The sequence below is a fragment of the Patagioenas fasciata genome, chromosome 12 (genome assembly GCF_037038585.1).
Source record: "Patagioenas fasciata isolate bPatFas1 chromosome 12, bPatFas1.hap1, whole genome shotgun sequence".
In the NCBI taxonomy this organism is placed as follows: Eukaryota; Metazoa; Chordata; class Aves; order Columbiformes; family Columbidae; genus Patagioenas; species Patagioenas fasciata.
This window is the reverse complement of record NC_092531.1, coordinates 8083493-8103457: the sequence shown is the minus strand read 5'-3', so window position 1 is coordinate 8103457 and position 19965 is coordinate 8083493. Positions and strand designations below refer to the sequence as shown.

Below are 19965 nucleotides of genomic sequence, written 5' to 3'. Positions count from 1 at the left end.
CTTTTCTATAGGAACTCTCTGTCTGTGGTTTGTGAAAGGACTTGCCACAGCAGCATTTCCCTGCCATTAATGCTCATAGGTTAGAAGGAGGGTTATAAATGATGAAATTGTATGTAATGTCTTGGTAACAGAATCTAACTGTGATGGAATCTTGCTGGTGTGATTGTTAGTGAAATGCCATGTTCATCTCTGGATGCACATACTTAGCAGAATAAGCAATATAGGGTGTGTAATTAGGAAAAGTAACTTTCCAATGTACGAAGAGCCAGAACATCCCATACCCTTCTTTAGTGAAAAATTTCTTGTTTCCATATTTTTTTCTATGTGGAAAAAAAGTGTTTTGCACCGAAGCCCAGCCCCTTACCTTACTCCTGTTTGTTGTTTTCTTGTTTTTTTCAGAGCGCTACCATAGACTGTAAATTAACATCAGGAGCAGCTGGAGATAAGAACTTTGACAAAAGCCCAACAAAAACAAGACAGCCTCGGAAGGTTGATCTGCGAGCTCGATACTGGGCATTTCTCTTTGATAATCTCAGACGGGCAGTTGATGAAATCTATGTTACATGTGAATCAGATCAGAGTGTGGTGGAATGCAAGGTAAGTCTGCAGCTGTTCTCTCCCTGTTGTTACGTGGCACTTATGCCTTACAAAAAAGCCAAACGAGGAATTAGAGACTCAGAAACATGTTACTTTTTGTTTTGTATTTAGTGAAGGCTTGTAAATAGGAAAACTGATGGCATATTTATTCAGATGTAAGAAGATGCTTTCATGTCAGGCAGTGTATAACTGCATAAGACTTGTAGTGATGTACATAATGTTGTTAGATCTCATTTGTGTATGAAATTCTATTTAGTTCTGATTTTGTTAATTTTCTGGCTGAACATTGACATATTTTTTCCTTCCCTGTAATGTTCTCTACTGTAGGTGGCACTGTTGTGATTCACCGTTTTTCACATTTGTTTGCTTCCTATTAAGTGGCTCAATTATACATTGCTCCCTTTTTGCAGGGATAGTTGTTGCTCTTCCTGTTCTCTCTGTGGTGTTGGGAAAGTGATTTGTGGTCAAGCGTAAACAGTGTCTGGTTGGGATGCCACTGTAAGACGCGCTTCCTAATTTCTAATAACCTGTGTTTGTAACAGCTTGTGCATCTGTTCTATGTTTTATGATGATTTTTTGGTAGATCTGTAGAAAGACCATTGTAATTTAATGACTCATTCTTTAGAAAAATAATGTATCACAAGCATTAAAAGAAGGCAGGAGAATATATTATAGAAGAAATGTTAAAGGCTTCGGTTTTCATATTAAACATGGCTGAAAACTCAACACATTCTGGAAATGATTATGTAATCACTGTAAAAAATTACATATATCAATTTAAGTAAACTTTTTTCTTATCATATGCATCTAGTTCTCTGTGGTAATCAGACACGGCCAAATTGACTTTGAGATTAGCGTACAAATGCATTTCATTGAAAGCAGGTTTGAAAACTGAACAGTAGCTAGAGGCTTCCAAATCACTGGTTGGTCTAACACAATTTAACATTTTGTTACTGAAATGTCTTCCTGCTCAGGAAACTTCTCTGCAGAATTTTTTGGTTTAAGAAAATCAGTCAACCTTGCATTGTAATTAGATTACCATTTTCAACTTCTGCGACGGAGAGAACAGAAGCGTGTTTGTATCATTATCACATATTTGGGGGGTTAGATGTCATTCAGCATTTTAATTGTGCTACTTGATCTGTTCTCGAATGAAGATATTATATAGCCTAAGTGCAAAGTCTTCATTTTAGGAGGCGCTTGTCAGTGATGTGTGTATCTGTGTGTATCACGTTACTTGTTTGCAAAACAGAGGTGGAAAAAACAAAGATGAGTAAACAGGGTAGTTTAATGTCATATGTTGTAAAACTTATGTGACACTCATATTGCTTTTGCTGTTTAAAATACCTTTTCTTCTTAGCAGAACAAAGTGCCTTACATAAGTAGCTGTAATATGTTTGTGCTGTGGTCTTTTGTTTGTGAGATTTTCTTTTAAAGGTTTCTGTTAATCATTACTCTTTTGATAAATTACTAAAATTTCTGTTAAATAAGCTATGAAGTATAGAACTGTTGAGTCTTGCAAATTATTTTTACGAATAGTGTTTCAGTTCTATCAATTCTGTATTTTGGGTTGGTTATTGTGGACAGATACAGTCCAGTTTCTACCAGTGGTGAAGCTGTTGATGTGTTCTAGCTAATCAGAGTGGAGTAGCCTAACTGCCATCTTTTGAAGTGAGTGCTTTACGTAACTCTTAATATACAAGCATGTAACATTTTTGGTATTACATACATAGGCTTCATCTAGGGAATGATCAACCTCGTCATTGGTATAGAGGTATGTTTTAATTTTTGATGGAATATTAGTGCTAACAAACAACAGATTCTTGGGAAAACCACGAGTGTTCTTCACCTTTGATCCAGCAGCTAGAGCTTGCTGTCTTGCATTGACTAAAATATCTTGTCCAAGTGCAGCTTTCATATTGCGGAATATATAGAAAGTATTTACTGTAGTACCTCAACCTTTACGAGTTCATAAATTAAAATAATGATTTAGACCCAGAGTTCAGTTGGCAAATTATATTTGAAAAGCACTCATGACATTGTTTTGAGAATTCATGTAGCTTAGTAGTAGGCCTGTGTCCTGCTTTAAAAGTAGCTTTACTCAACCTTTAGGTTGATCATTACAATCATTTGCTTATCACTCACTTGGTTTATTGCCTTGGCTTTGGTAGTTCTATATACGTTGCTATCGTGACTCCCAAGCACCAAGTTTCATACTTTGTATTGACTGTTCTGATTGTGCCTGGTCAGGTGTTGCAAGATCTCTGGTCTTGCCTTTTCTTGCTACTTGCAAATGTTAAAGCAATAACCAGAATCTAGATTCCTGGCCTAGTGTCAGCTTGTGTGTCCAGTGCTGCAGGAAGGACGGCCATAGCAATGTTCTGTGTGTTGTGCCAGGCTTGGCTCCAGCTGCTCGAAAGTACAGAACTGGGAGGGTGCAAAGTGACTTTATCCCTCTGAATGAGGCATATGTGTATCATACGAGGGGTAATATGAATTTTGTATGGTCTAGTGAGGTATCTCCCTAATTCTCCTGTCATTGGTAGAATACCGCTAGTGCAGATGTGGCATGGCAAAATACGTTGAGCTTCAGTGGCAGGAAAATACTGTCTGTAATGTGTATAATCCTTTTCTTAGGCTTTTGGACTTAGGTCATTTCTGGCACCAGAGAAACTAGTAGGGAGATGACAAGAGATACCAACAGAAATGCTCACTTGAAAGTGGATGAATGTGAATTGAGATGATTTTGATGAGAATTTCATATTGCCACATTTTTCTATTTACTCTCCAAACTCATTTGACAGAATATCTTGTTAGTTCTTTTCATGAAATACCATTTTTATTTTTATTACTAGACGCATGTGGGAAACAATATTATATAAGGAACCACAGTGGTTCAGCTATTAATGTTTTTGTTTGTTTGTTTGTTTGAAGTGGGATTTTGGAAAAATCCTTTTTATTAGGATGGATCCATGCTATCATAAGCTTCCATAATTTAAACTCTTTAAGTGATGTCTCTTCAAACTTATGGCTTGGCCAGATGGGCATGTGCTGTTCTATTTAACCATTTTAGTTTTATAAAGATTATCTTAGAGGACGACCCATGTAAAAATGAAATGTGACAACTTCTGGCATTTAAAACCTTCAGATTTTTTTTTTTTTTTAAATTATTGCTTTGTACCTTTTGCTCTCTTATAGTCTTCCAAGTCGGTATAGCTTTATTGATTATGTTGTCACTGAAGATAATGTTTGATGCTCCCAAATCGGGAAGGGCTCTAGTGGCTGGTTGTGGTTGAAACTGCAGACGAAGGGGTTGTGGTAAGGACAGAAACAGTGGAAATGTGTGTAAGAGGATCGGTGATTGTGTGTATTTTCTCTCAGCTTTGGTCACTGCTGAAGTTGGTATTTTGCTATTGATTTGGAACTGAGAACTCTCAAGTCGTGTATAGATATGGCTTTGATGCTTTGTATATAAAGATATAATGAACACAGTTGAATTCCTTCTAAAATAAAGGGCTCTAAAGTTTCACCATCATCTTAATGTATTTAAGTAAGTTGGTGTGATAATGATAGAGATTAGATGCATTGTAATACTTTTGACTATAACCTTCAATACTGCAAAATGCAAATTGTGTGTTCTATACATGAGAATTAGTTATACCTTTAAATCTCTTTCTGTATGCTGGGAGAAATTAAGCCCCAAATTATTTGTGAATGGAGGAAGACATTCTGTAGTCAATTTAGGACAATTGAGTTTGGGTTAATATAACAGAGAAATGTGTCTTCAGCTGCTTTCCTTTTATGGTCTTCAGGTGCCTCAGCAACCGAGTTTATATATATACACACACACACATATATATATGTAAAATAAAAACCTAAAACCACACCACATGCTTATATAAAACTTATTGATAGACTTTGAATGGCTGGATCCAGCAGCTAAGGATACAGTAAGTTTAGAAGAATCTCGAACTCCTTTAGATTTGTTGGGTTTTTTTCCTCCTAGGATGAATTAATGGCTTCAGCTGTTTTTTAGCTTGCAAAAAATCTGAATTTTATTATGTAAAAATGTAGTTCCATATGCTTTTTAACTTGCTGTTTAGCATTTCTTAATGCTTGTACAAACTCTTATCTTTCCACCCAGCATTGCTTACTGGTATATTTCTACAAGGTTTTGGCAAGGGTAGTTTCTCTCCATGTTTGTAAAGCTTGTAGATATATTCCTAAATCAGTCTACTTTAATTCAGTAAAAACAGTTTCATTTTACCTAAGATTCATATTCCCTCTTATAAAATGGAAAATTCAGCAATGAAGTTCTATTCTTCTGATTCTCATAGACGGCACAAGATACTCAAAAGAGGTGGATAAAGCCTTTCACTTAAAAGATTTTGCATGTTGCGTGATGCTATTACATGAAAGAAGCAGCTGAAACAACTTTAGTGAAGGTTTTCCTGTCAGGGTGGTGCCTGTGGGAGAGTCTGAGCACGTTGAAGAGCTCCCAGAAGGAGAGGGGAACGTGTTTCGTTAGTGTCTCTTGCTGAGAATGCCTTATGAGGCTGGTTTTGGTTCTGGCGGTGCTGATTCTAACGATTTCAGTCTATGCAGGCAGAGCGAGACCCATGGTCTCCACACTGGTTATAATTGGCTTTTGAGACAGCCAAGAAAATAAAGCAGTTTCTATATGTGTTGGAGCTGAAGGTAGCAAAACCAAAGTTTTCTTAACTTCAGTGAAAAGGAAACTTGCAATAATTCAGTATGATGGTCAAGTTGATCCAAACTGGACCTTGATCTTATTTTCACTGATAAGAGCCAATTCAACTCTGCCCATTCAACTTATTTTTTGACGATAAGTTCTGATTTTTTTTCTTTTCAGTTTTGCAAATGTGCAAAGTACCCTGTTCCAGTGAGGAAAAAAACATAGTTTGGTACTTAGGGCTCTTTGGGAGAGGTGATTTGTTATATATGTGAATTTCGCGTATTTCTTCACAGTGCTACAAACCACAGAATCACCGAATGTCAGGGATTGGAAGAGACCTTGAAAGCTCATCCAGTCCAGTCCCCCTGCCGGAGCAGGAACACCCAGCTGAGGTTCCACAGTACGGTGTCCAGGCGGGTTTGAATGTCTGCAGAGAAGGAGACTCCACAAACCTCCCTGGGCAGCCTGGGCCAGTGTTCTGTCACCCTCACTGAGAAGAAGTTTCTTCTCAAATTTAAGTGGAACCTCTTGTGTTGCAGTTTGAACCCATTACCCCTTGTCCTATCACTGGTTGTCACCGAGAAGAGCCTGGCTCCATCCTCCTGACACTCACCCTTTATCTATCTGTAAACATTAATGAGGTCACCCCTCAGTCTCCTCCAAGCTCCAGAGCCCCAGCTCCCTCAGCCTTTCCTCACACGGGAGATGCTCCGCTCCCTTCAGCATCTTTGTTGCCCTACGCTGGACTCTCTCCAGCAGTTTCCTGTCCTTCTGGAACTGAGGGGCCCAAAACTGGACACAATATTCCAGGTGTGGTCTCCCCAGGACAGAGTAGAGGGGCAGGAGAACCTCTCTGACCTACTGACCACCCCCCTTCCAACCCACCCCAGGATACCATTGACCTTTCTGGCCACAAGGGCACAATGCTGGCTCATGGTCATCCTGCTGTCCCCAGGACCCCCAGGTCCCTTTCCCCTACACTGCTCTCTAATAGGTCATTCCCCAACTTATACTGGAACCTGGGGTTGAATGTGTGGGTTTGATGTGTGAGACTCTTGATCAGAATGATGGAGGGGAGAAAGAAACAGCTGTATTGTAGTGGCTTTAGTTTTATGTCACTGATTTTCCTTTAAGTGTTGATTTTTAACAGTATTGCTTTCTTTTTCAGTTTGAACTGGCTCCTTAAAAATCGTATGGGATGGATATGACCTTGAAAAATAATGGGATTTCAAATTGTTTTGACTCTAGTGCAGCTGTATTCTACCCCATAAAGGTTCCTTTTTGTCAGCACCTTCTCAAGTGGTACAAGTTTCCACTGCTTCAGCACCAGAGGGTATATCTGCTACCTGCAGTACCGTAGGTGAGCTGCAGAGCTGTATTGATGGCCGGGACCCCAGGGCCCTGCCCGCCGGTGTTGTGTGTCAGCAGGACAAAGGGATGGCGCCAACCCTCCTGCCGTACGCGCCAGGAACCAGAATTAATTACAAACCAATCGAATCCGTTGCAGCCAATTGGTAAACTAATTGGTAATTTTAGCTGTACATCTATATGTAGTTATCTGGATGCCTGTAACGGCGCTTTCAGAGCCACTTTTGTTCTTCTTCATCCTGCTTGACAAAATGGCCCTCATAGCTTTAGGGAGAAAGATGTGCATCAGTGAGTATGGGGCCGCTCCAGCTGCTTGTCTTGTTTGTATTCCCTTGTTCGTAAAACATGACTTGGGTTACAGCTGCGTGGTTCTGCTCTGATCATTTCTGATAATGTGTAGCTAAACATTCCTTAAAATAGGTTAAGCCATTTATTGTATTCTCTTTCCTGTGCCAACTAGCTTCAGAAATATAACTCATATTCAGATTGATTTATTTTTTTTCCCTGAGCAATATCTCAGTGGCAGACTTGAAAAGCAAATGATTCAGAATTAAATTTTGCTTTCTATGCCCTTATTGTTAGTAACAGTCAGCACAACTAAGTATGGGCTAACCTAAATGGACATGAATTGAATTAGAAAGCTGAAATTTTATTAGTGAAACTGAAAAAAGAACCGGCTGAAATACTTGACTTGTTCATTTCTTGTAGCAGACTTTGCGTACAAATTACTTTGGTGCTGTAAACCAACTGCCTTGCCAGAAAGATTTTTGTTAGCTTTTTTTATGGAGTGTTTCAAAACAAAGAACAACATTGACATCAGCACTGGTATTCTCTTTGATTTCCCTTGCGTTTGACTTTCTTGTGACTTTTCCCATATAACAACCAGCATATGCTCCAGATCTGTCATGTGTACTAGTTCAAAGGACACTTACGTGAAGCTGATTTTCAAACTTGCATTTGTGTTAAACAAAATGAATAAGCATCTATATAATTTTGCGTACATTAGAGGTCCTTTTTCTATTAAAAGGACAATTAAAAGTAAAGATGAATGGGATGTGACGTTACAAAAATGTACAGTAGTTTCCTGAGCTGTAGTAGAGTGTTTTTTACTGTTTTCAGTGTTAAAAGTTTTACTCTTAAAATTTGTAGTTAAACACTTAAGAACCAACACATTTGCATTTATAACTGTTTGCAAAACATTTCTAGGTAATAATTATTTGCTTTGAGCAGAACATTTCTCTTAATACCAACCATGAATGACTTTGACATAGGAAAGAATTTGCGAAACGGCAACACTTTGTCGTCAGCATTTTTCCTTATAACAGAAATTATGTCTCTGTTTCAAACTCTGCATGTGAACCTGGTGTAAGTTTTCATAGATTTCAAGCTTTATTTCTGGGCTTTTACTATTGTCAGCATGTTGTCATCACAGTGTACACTGTACATTTATCTTGCCTTTGAAAGAGTAGTTATGGAAGCTTCTATTTCGGATTGACGTGAGCTCAAACTATCTCCTGTAGAAGTTAATGAGCTTTGGTGGGTGACAGTCAGCTCTGCTGAGAAAGTGCCTTATGCCTGATGGCTCTGATGATCTGTCTGTTTTTTATCACATGTAGTAAATTATTTTTGAGTTCATATGTGGAATGTAAGTGATTTCCTAGCTCCCTGCAGGGTAAAGAATTGCTCCTTTCCTACCAGCAACAGTAGATAACTATAGTTTGCTCAGGAAACAAAGCTAGGAGTTTAATGACCTGGTCTTTTGCTCTGCTTTGCTGTGAAAAAGTGGCATTATTGCCTGAGCAAAGACTGCAGGATCCCTATTTACCTGTTTTTACTAATGCAGGGATCCCTGGATTCTGCAGAAGGAATTCCCTCTATCCGATGCAGTTGCCTTTGTGTAGCTTTCCGTGTTTTTACTCCACTAACAGATTAATCATGATGTTTTTAGTCTCCCACAGGTCTAGCAGGTTTTACAGACAATTTTGCTTATTTGATGGAGTATGTCTAGTGTATTTTAAAAGATAACAGCCCTGACAAAAAAATTATGAAACAATATTACTCATGTATGTTAGGAATTACTTTTTTGCCAAGTTTTGATATTTTGTCTTTAGATATAGGTGCTTGCAGAGACCTTGGAAAACGTGCCCATCTTTCAACAGGATAAATGTTTTAGTGTTTGTTCGCATAAAAATCTTAACTGTCTGCGCTTTTTTGGTTTCAGGGTTTTTCTTGGTCTTACGTTTGGTGAGAGCACTACAGACCAGTACATTTACTACTTCTTTTCAGTTCCTTTATTGAAGCAGGGGGATTGTGTTTTAAAAAGTCAATGTAATGGTTGTTTTTTAGGAAGTCCTGATGATGCTTGATAACTACGTAAGGGACTTCAAAGCACTGATTGACTGGATACAGCTGCAGGAGAAGCTAGAAAAAGCTGATGCTCAAAGCAGGTAATTCGATTTATTTATTTTTTTAATCTACATCCAACAGTGTCTCATTGTAAATTTCATTTTGTGGCAGAGATTTAGCAAATAGATCCAATTTTAATATATGCTCTGGAGTGTCAGGAAGGAAATTTTCTTCTGGGGCACAATTGGTGTGAGGACATGAGGGGATTTTATCCTCCCTGGTAGTGCTGTGAGTGAAATGGTAAAGGGTTTGGAAGTATTGTGTCAGAGAGGTAAAACATTATGTCACTACAGTTTGTGCCTAGTGTTGAATTTGTGCCTGGGTGCCTAAGTTTTAGCTTTGAGAGGTAAATGAGAAGTCAGGTTTCGCTGCTGTAATTTGTGCTCGTAGAAGATGGGAGACCTGTAGTATGTGTGGAATGGTACACTCTGGTTCTTCTGTTTTCCTTTGTTTGTGCTTTCAATCACTCATCTACCTAGGCAGAGAAAAAAGTAGAGCCAATGTGACAAACTCATTGTATGAGTTGATCGTAGGTTGTTAATCCTGCTACTAGTACTGCCACCAGTTAAAAAATAATGTATGTAAGTGCTTTTCTGAATCTGTCTTCACCAGCACCAGGTGCTCTAAGTTTGATTTTGTTGTTAATTGCCAATGTAATTTTCAGGCAATCAGGTAGCTTCAGGGGCAAGAGTTAAAAACGAAAAAGAAAATAGCATCAGCTTCGGTGAGATGCATAATGAAACTGCTACCCTGGCTTCCACCTCAAACTATGACTGTTTGGAGGAGAACATTTGATGTTAGTGTCAGTTAACATAAATCAGCCTGTTCAACTATCTTTGCAAGTATACATTTATCAGTAAATGTTATTGCTGACAAGGTTTGGTATGTCAGTAGAATAAAAAGAGGAGTAGATGGTGATATATTTGGTTAGTTGTAATTTTTTTTTTTTTAATGTACTGGAGATATTTGATACCTATATTAACCAAAGCAGCATTTAGACTGTTTTCAGTGCTCTCTTACACAGGATAGGAAAACTGAGGGTACTTTAAACGGTTGTGACCTTTGATGTGTATTGTTATTGTCACTGGAACTAGGGATATTTCCAGTCCTACTCCAATCCTTTCCTTTTAACTGGTTGGTTTGATGTTTGGTCCCACACTGATGTTCTAAATAACCATTGTGGTCTTGAGAGTACACATTGGTTTTGATATGGGTCTGGCTAATCTGGTTTGGAGTTGGTGTAGAAACAATGGCTGAGATGTATGATTAGATTTAGCAGCATTCATTAATATTTTACAGCATTTGTTGGTGCTCTTTTTACTTTAAGGTGATAGAGAAATAATTATTATTGCAAATTCTATTTTTTAACTTTCCTTTCCTGAATTTGCAGACCTACTTCATTAGCTTGGGAAGTAAAGAAAATGTCTCCTGGACGCCATGTGATTCCAAGTCCGTCAACAGATAGAATTAGTGTGACATCAAATGCTCGAAGAAGTTTAAATTTTGGGTATGAAACCAGATGATGAGTTTATTAAAGCTAAAATAAGGATTCATTTGAAGCAGAGTTTGTGAATATGCTATTTTTCAGTAGTGATCAATGTGTTGTTTTGCTGGTCATTAAGTTATATATGCGATTATGTGCATTCATGAAAGAAAAGCAAGTGGTCTGTAAAAGAAAATCCTACCAAGGACTTAAGTTTTTACTTTCTTCATTATACATTTAGTGAATGGTCATTGACATGAAGAGAAAATACAATTAATGTATTTCATGTTATCTGCTTAACACTCTCTTCCTACTACAAAACAAAGGTCAAAATGTCTGTAATTGCAATTTTAAAATTGCCAGTGTGTGCAATGTGAATGGCCAGCTGAGTGTGCAAAAGGAAATGTAGGTCAAAAAGAGGGAATGCTAAGTGAGATGACTATGATTCTGATGAACAGCAAAACTGCTACTAGTTTAAATAGAGAGCATGTTATATACCACAGTAAAGCATCTTTTACTTGTTGAAATGAAAATCGCTGTTTGAAAGCAGTTTGGCAAAAATGTGTTTAAACACCGTTTTGGAGCAGCACTGGCTGGTGCTGTTTCAGTTCTGGAGAGCATGTGTGTGTGTCCAGTTTTCTCAGGACATGTTTTTTTAGTTCATTCATGTTTGTTGGGGTTGAGAGCACATACTACTCAGTTTTATAAGTGGTTGCAATGTCCTCAATAGAGGTCTAATGGCTGAATGGAGCCATCGAAGACAGGGGATGAGGCTTGACTTCCTGGTTTCGTCACATGGAATGGCATTGCATCCCCATAGGATCAAAAAACCAAACAGGCCAACTAGCCACATTTTTATAACTTATGGAATTATTCCTGATAGGAATTTTTGAGTGCCTTCATAAAAATAGGAAGTAACAACAAATTGGCATCCTACTGGCTTAGAGTAAGTGAACAGTGTAGTTATAGGGGTTTTTCCTACACATTTGTTTGAAACTTTCAAGATCTCCACTTCTTTGTTCTTTAGCTAATGAGGCAGCTGGATTTGTTGGGCTGTTTTAATCAGTGTTGTAAAGCTTGTAGCACTGTTTTCTGTCTTCTTCTGACTCTCCTGTGACTGTGAATATGTAATAAAGTATCAAGGTAGTTACCTAATAGAAACAAAAACCCCCACAAAACCAGCCCACCTGCTGATCAATTGCTGCATCGTTGTTTCTGTGGTTAGATTGACTTTTTTTCATTATTTGGATTTTTAGGGATTTTTGCTGATGAGAAGTCTTACTGAGGTTTTACTGTTCAAGAACTATAAATTTAACTTTTTAAAACTCATTGAATGCCAAGATTAAGAGGAGAGTGTCCTGATAATGTTTCCTTGTGAGCTGTTTTGTCATTTGATGAGACACTAAAAGAGCTGTGCCTTTCCTTTAGGAACCCCGCAGTGACAATTTCTGCAACGCGCCTGGCTCCTTCTGGTGTCAGTTGGGCTGATAAGGTGAAAGCCAATCATGGAACAAAAGCTGCCAGTCCTGAGCTCACAACAGCACAAACCTGTCTGCCACCTCCAGCACAGAAGTCATCACGGAAAAATGGCAAGTCTCTTTAAGTGCCTTAAGTTATTTTCATGACCTGTGTGGTCTAAAGTTAGTTGAGAGTGTGATGACCTATTTTCAAAACAAAAGTAAGTCTACTTTTCCAAAAAGGAGGTCACATAAAAAGAGGCAGTTGACCCCACACCTCAAGACCGCCTCAGATAAGAAAGAAAGAAGGGTAATTGTAGTAGGCAATTCCCTTCTCAGAGGGATAGAGGGCCCAGTCTGCAGAGTTGACCCTCATTGTAGGGAAGTGTGCAGTCTACCTGGAGCCCAGATCAGGGCCATCACCAGGATGCTCCCCAACCTGGTGCACCCAATGGACTACTGCCCGCTGCTGATCTTCCAGACAGGTGGGGAGGAAACTGCATCCCGTAGTCTGAGGGGAATGAAAAAAGATTTCAAGGCCTTGAGTCATTAGGGGCAGTCACCATGGCTTCACCAAGAGGAAGTCATGCTTGACCAACCTCATGGACTTTTATGAGAACATAACAAGATGGATGGATGATGGACATGATCTACCTTGACTTGAGTAAGGCATTTGACACAGTCTCCCACAGCATTCTCACAGCTGAACTGAGGGACTGGGTAGTGAGGTGGACTGTGAACTGGCTGAAGGGAAGAAGCCAGAGAGTCATGGTCAATGGGCAGAGTCCAGTTGAGGCCAGTATCTAGTGGAGTGCCTCAGGGGTCAGTCCTGGGGCCTATATTATTCAATATATTCATCAATGATTTGGATGAGGGAACAGAGTGCACTATCAGCAAGTTTGCTGATGACACCAAACTGGGAGGAGTGGCTGACACGCCAGAAGGCTGTGCTGCCATCCAGAGACCTGGACAGGCTGGAGAGCTGGGCAGGGAAAAATTGAATGAAATATAACAAGGGCAGGTGCAGAGTCTTGCATCTGGGTAGTAATAACCCCAGGTTCCAGTATAAGTTGGGGAATGACCTATTAGAGAGCAGTGTAGGGGAAAGGGACCTGGGGGTCCTGCTGGACAGCAGGATGACAATGAGCCAGCATTGTGCCCTTGTGGCTGGGAAGGCCAATGGTACCTGGGGTGGATTAGAAGGGGGATGGTCAGTAGGTCAGAGAGGTTCTCCTGCCCCTCTGCTCTGCCCTGGGGAGACCACACCTGGAATATTGTGTCCAGTTCTGGCCCCTCAGTTCCAGAAGGACAGGGAACTGCTGGAGAGAGTCCAGCACAGGGCAACAAAGATGATGAAGGGAGTGGAGCATCTCCTGTGTGAGGAAAGGCTGAGGGAGCTGGGGCTCTTCAGCTTGGAGAAGAGGAGACTGAGGGGTGACCTCACTAATGTTTACAGATATATAAAGGGTGAGTGTCAAGAGGATGGAGCCAGGCTCTTCTCAGTGACAATCAGTGATAGGACAAGGGATAATGGGTTCAAACTGGAGCACAAAAGGTTCCACTTAAATTTGAGAAGAAACTTCTTCTCAGTGAGGCTGCCCAGGGACATTGTGGAGTCTCCTTCTCTGGAGACATTCAAAACCCACTTGGACACCTTCCTGTGTAACCTCATCTGGGTGTTCCTGCTCCGGCAGGGGGATTGGACTAGATGAGTTTTCGAGGTCCCTTCCAATCCCTAACATTCTGTGATTCTGTGAAGATACAGTGTTTAAATTAACTATGGACATACAAGTTTAATGCAGCCTTAAATTGTAATACTTAAGTTTGAGACAAAGTTGTGGTTTTGTGTGTAGGAAACATTCCACTGTATTTCCACTAACTAGAATTTGATCTGTTAAAATACTGGTACATAACACCCTGAGAAATGAAAGGTCTGTGCTCACCCACTGACAATCCCACTGGCTGCAATTTGGAGTGGTTGAACAATATAAAGAGTAATACATGTCCAAGAGTCTGTGAAAGAGGAGTTACCTTCCTTGGAGAATGCTTGATGCAGGGTCTTTTTTTACAGAAGAGATTTTTTAAATTGTAGACCTAAAAAAACTTCACCATTTAGTTTACAAAGTTAGTTTCTTTGCACACCCTGGAACCCTGAGATTGTGTTCAGAGGTGCATTTTTTCCATTTATTTTTTTCATGTGTGGTCCCTGCAAAAACAGCAGGCAGGATGTAAAAATGGATGTTCTGAAAGAAATTTCAAAGAAATGTTCATAATTTTTTTAAAGGAAAATTACTCAAAGAACATGTATTAATTTGAGATAGTTGTACTTTCAATCTAGGAGTAGTAGAAGTCACATATAGTGATTTAGAGATTTGTGGTGTATTATGGAACTCTGATACCTGGTCCAAATGTCTTGCAGTTTAACATAAGTGAGTTCAGTAGCACGTGGGTTCATGTGCTTAGAAAAAAACAATCAAACCCATACTCTAAAAGTGGTTGTTTGAATGGGAATTGATTGGTGCTCCTTATGTGAGGGAATATCTTGCTGTATGTAGTTGCAGTGAGCTGATTAGAGAACAGCAGTTGGCTGAGTTTCCAACACTGTAACTGAAGGTGTAATTCCACTTTTAATTTTTGCCAGTAGTTGAAGCTGTTCATAATGAAACTGTTTTCTGTTGATTATTGCTCGTATTAAAGTGACAGACTCCAAGCTGTTATTAAAATACCTTTATTAGGGACTCATGTGATCTGCACTTCCATATGGATAACATAGCTGTAAGAGGCTAAAATGAAAACAAAGACACTGGTTTTAAGCATTTAAAGTGCTGAAGAATCAGTGTTGTGCCATGTTGGCCGTTACCTCCAGCTGATGAGCTCCAAAAAGAGTGAAACCATTTAGGTCCTGTAATACTGACCTATAAGTGTTCAGTAATTTTCAAAATCAAATGTACTATGCAATTCAGACTTGAAACATTTCATTTTAAGAAATAAGTCATTCATTCTAGAGGCTTTGTTTACTCTTTAGAATCTATTATCTCTGGCATTCAACATTGGAGAATTTCAATGATTTTCTCATGTCTGAATTGTAATGTGTTTAACAAATCAAATTCTCTTTAAGAGCATGTTGTGCTTTGTGTGGAGGCTAGAATCACTTTGGTAAAATCAAATTAACCTCACCGGTTGGAGCACAAGAGGATCTGTGAAGCTAATGCAAAGGGAGTCACAAAGGCTCTTCACATGCATTATTCAAGCAGATATGAGACTTGTGTATCATCTGCTCTGCCTGCCCCCCAGCTAATGCACTCCCAGCTGTTAGGGGAGGGGGGATTCCTCCTGGCACCCCCCAATGCTCTCTTGCCCCCTAAAAGCCCAGCAGGGGCTTACAGTAAAAAGATTTCCTTAAAACTCTTTCTCTGGAGATTTCCAACAGCATTATCTTTAGGTCTCACCATGGTGCTGTGAAGTGGACGGGTGCTATGATACTGTATCTGTTTCATGGTTGATGGAATTTCCAAATTTAATTAAATATGTCCTTAGGGATTGCATTATTTTTCCAGATGTTTCTTTAGTATTTTTTTTCTGGATGCACAATTAAATGAGGTTAAATCATCTTATCTCGTTTCCCTCATTAAACTTCCTGTTACCTTGAATATTTTAATGAATATTTTAAAAAGATAATTGTTTTCTGTCATGCTTGTATGTTTTCTACACTACGAAATGTAGCCCATTCTTATTCTCTGCCCGGTTTGTGGCAAGAGCAAAGAGAGGTTTAGTGGCAGTAGTACAGAGAGGCAATAGCCTCACATGCAGTTGATTTGCAGGTACTCTTGGTGAGAGGTGAGGTAGATAATACAAGTTTAGGGTGTGTATTAGGACTGGAAGTAGGTGCTTTCAGTTAGAATAATTGTTTATTATTTGTCCGTAACTTAGGAGAAAGGGAAGTAATCATGTAAACTTCTCAGAAATATCAGATGTTGTCTTCTCTTGCCACACTTGAAATCTAGTTTTATTAATAATTGTTATTATCTTTCTTGTATTAATTGCTCGTGTCTGCAGCTGTGAATACGTATTGATTGTAATGTAGCTAAGACGTCAGACTTTGCAGGACATACAGTCCTCTAAAGTAACTGTCCTGGTTTGGTCTCAGCTAAACTGCCAGCTGATCTGTGGCAGCATGTGGAACTTCTGCAGATTGAGAACAAATCACAGGCAGCAAAGGACAGTTTACTCCTGACTGGGTTGTCAAATTCTTAAGCACAATTTCTATTGAAAATTTTACATTAATTCTCTTTTTTTTACTTTTTTTTTTTCTTTGATATTTGTAAGTGCCTATTAAAAGTAGTCTGACAATTAACATCTCTCATTGAAGTCTTGCCTATTAACTCACCATCTCTTGTTACGGTTTCTAAGTTTACAACTTCTTGCACCACTGCATTTTCTCTCTTGTTTTGTTTTCTCTTGTTCTGGTTTTCTTGTCTTCTGCCCTGTAACTGTGTTTCGGCTGAGTTCATAGTTCTAGATTTGCTTCCAGATTCTCAAGTAGTCATAGTTTTCCAACGGGCTTCTCAGATAGAGTAATACTACTTTAGATTTTAAGGAAAATTGGGGCTGAAGGAAAAATAGGCTTTGGTAGGATATTACTTACAAGTGAATTTTTAAGAAGGGACACACATCTCCTGAGGTAGAACTCCTAAGAGTTTTGCAAATACTTGCCTAGATGTGTTTTATTGGTGTTGCCAGTGAGGTTGCTTGGCCAGTTCTTCCAGACGGAGTAGCTTGGAAAGAGTCAGGCCCTGGTGGCTCTGAGGGCCTCAAGATGACAGATGGCTTGTCACTGCCATGTAATACAAGAGCAAGCAGGGACAGGGAGGTTCAAATGACACTAGAGAATGATCAGGGTAGTCAAATGAATTATTCATTAAGAAAACTCGGGGAGTAATCAAACTCAGGATGTGATACATAGCATGTGGAGATGGCTGCTGGGCTGTGTGAAAAGAGTTCCAGACACAGGGGAAAAAAGTGAGGAAGGGTGATGCTCTGCTGAGTATTAACTTGGCTTTAGGTTAGGAACTATGTGATCTAACGTCGGTGAATGTATTAGCTTTGCATACTTTTTGTTAAAAATGTGCCCGGAAATGATTAAATACTAAAGTGATAAGTGAATTAAAATGAAAACTAACTTCTTGTGCAGAGCTAGTTGTCAGCATAAAACTGTTAAATTGATTCCAAATATTTCAACAATCTGCATGTTAGCATTAAAAATGTTTTGTATTAAAAGAATTCATTAAACAGCATTCTTTCAGACACAAGTATTTCTGTGCTGTTAAATTAATTGTGTGAATCTTGAGTAATAATTATGAATCTGATAGTTAACAAATACAAATTAAAAATTAAACATGTATGGCTTTTGCTAAAAGATTCATTCTTACTGTAGTAAGTGAGGTTATGGCTTTGCTATGCTCTGAATAATTTTATTCTGATTCTATCATATTAGAGTACTAAGAAATATGTGATGAAACATGGAAGCAGCTGGGCAAGGCAGGCAAGGATATATCTATTTTTTTGGTAGAACTAACTTCAGTAGATATTAGTAAAGTTGTTAGTAAAATATGTTACAAGATATTAGTACAGTTATTAATATATATATATATATATATATAAGATTAATATATCTTATTATCTAGATGCTAGGAAAATGATCTTTAGGTAGTAGATACTACTAAAGGGTATCTCCTGATCTTTTTTAATGTAGAAAAGATGCCTTATGTAAGAGCCGACTTTAAGTTTTGGAACAAGTAGAAGTGAAATCTTGCAACAATCTTGTTTTGCAAATGACAAGCGACAGGAATCGCAATCCAAAAATCCGCTGCAGTAAAGCAATGGAGATTTTTTGTTTGATTTCAGCAGTCTCCTGAACAGTCTCTTGGTTGTCTGTATATTACTTGCCAGGGAAATTTCTTGGCCAAATTTTGTCATAAGCTGTATAGAACAAAATCTTTGTGGTCCTACCAATTAGAAGAGTTGGCGGGGTAGGAGCAGCTATGGGATCCAAGGGGCCTCGGCAGCCCTTGTTGTCCCTTGTAATGCAGGACATTACCCTGCACAGCCTGTGTGCCTGAAGCTTTCTGCAGTACATCTGTTTGTGATTCTTGCAGAATTAAAACCTCATTCCCTGGAGTATTGTTGGAGATAAGAGTGTCTCTGAGAGGGTAATAACAGGTTTAGATCACTTGGTCCTGTAGGTAATAATATTTTTTTCCATGTAAATATGAAGAAATGAAAACAAAGCCAAAGTCGCTTACAGGGGTTAAATGCAAAGTCTGTGGTAAAAAAATCTATATCTTTTTGACTGCCATTCCCCTCTCTGATCAGTGGTGCACACTGAAGCATGTGCAAGTGCACGCAGGGGGAGCGAACATAGAAAGGCCTTTTGCAGAGGTGTGCTGTCTCTCGTTACCGTCAGTAATCTGAAGAGATCAGCTATAGTCATTCACACAAAGTTTTGGATTTTTTTTTACTTTAAAGCATGTAGTGCATTTTCTGGAGTAGAACAGTTTCAACAGTAAAATATCAAATTACCTTTTTGCGTCTGTCATATTATCAGTATTGCTAAGGTTCGTGAACAATTATATGTTATGATTAAGATGCTGAAGGGAGTGGAGCATCTCCCTTATGAGGAAAGGCTGAGGGAGCTGGGGCTCTTTGGCTTGGAGAAGAGGAGACTGAGGGGTGACCTCACTCGTGTTTACAGATATATAAAGGGTGAGTGTCAGGAGGATGGAGCCAGGCTCTTCTTGGTGACAACCAGTGATAGGACAAGGGGTAATGGGTTCAAACTGGAACACAAGAGGTTCCACTTAAATTTGAGAAGAAACTTCTTCTCAGTGAGGGTGACAGAGCACTGGCCCAGGCTGCCCAGGGGGGTTCTGGAGTCTCCTACTCTGCAGACATTCAAAACCTGCCTGGGTGCCTCCCTGTGTAACCTCATCTGGGTGTTCCTGCTCTGGCAGGGGGATTGAACGGGATGAGCTTTCGAGGTCCCTTCCAATCCCTGACATTTTGTGATTCTGTGATTCTGTAATTCTATTTTAAAAACAGCTATTGCATGAGCTGCTCAACTAAGATGTCAGTACAGTCCTGCTACCGTCACTGCTAACTCAGGATTTACACCAGCCATTGGTCTAGGCTGCCATGTTTCATCCTGAGGTGTTAGAAGAACCCCATAGTTAAATGAGCACTTAATGTTTGCAAAATGCTGCATACCATGGGTAGCAAATCATGAAAGTGCCTTTAGTAGTTGTAGTTTAGGCTCATTTCCAGTTTCCTGATTGCTGCTGATGTTGAACATCAGTTCAAGACCACCTAAAGGTAGTTTAGTCTGGTTGGTACCACTTTCTTATCTTTTACCTAAAATAATGGGCATTTTTATTCATAGTCCTATGGCTGTGCCGCTGCAGTGCTTTGTAGTAGAGCACTTCTAGTCACAGTGTGGGTATCGGGATTCCTGTCCTTGTTTTAGAGTTGCCCTGGGGAGAAACCTAAAAAGACTCAAGGATTTTTTGACCGTGCAAATTTTTGTTGAGAGGTCCTTTTTATGTAGTGTAAATTGCTTTAAAATAAACATATATATTTTGACAGGAAGAAGAAATACTTTGGTCTCTCCTCACCCTACGGGTGTGTTGACCTGCGTATAGATGTTACCGGCAGTCCATAATGGTGGGTCACTTCCTGTAACCTGACCATTGTGTGGTCCTGCTGAAAGCGGGTGGTATTTTTTAAGAGCATCACACTTTCATATTTTTTAAATCACTTTATATTTTGCTTTTAAAAATCAGATCTCTAGAAATGCAGGTTTTAAGCCAACCTTTAAGTTGATATGGTGCAATTCATCATAATATGCAAATCATTCAGTTTGCTCACCACCCTTGAGTGTTTCGAATTACCTTTTTTGACAACCC

General features: G+C 39.2%; 1 protein-coding gene across 12 annotated transcripts in view; it reads left to right on the top strand.

The window, feature by feature from the left end:
• The window catches only part of SCAPER (S-phase cyclin A associated protein in the ER), a 151807-nt gene that overhangs the window by 20193 nt on the left and 111649 nt on the right, over positions 1-19965 (top strand). For all 12 annotated transcript variants that reach the window (XM_071813778.1, XM_065847607.2, XM_071813779.1 and 9 more), the window contains 4 exons: positions 400-597; positions 9008-9108; positions 10458-10574; positions 11979-12139. In XM_071813778.1, coding sequence (XP_071669879.1) covers positions 400-597; positions 9008-9108; positions 10458-10574; positions 11979-12139 — 577 coding nt within the window. The remainder of the gene's footprint in view (positions 1-399; positions 598-9007; positions 9109-10457; positions 10575-11978; positions 12140-19965) is intronic.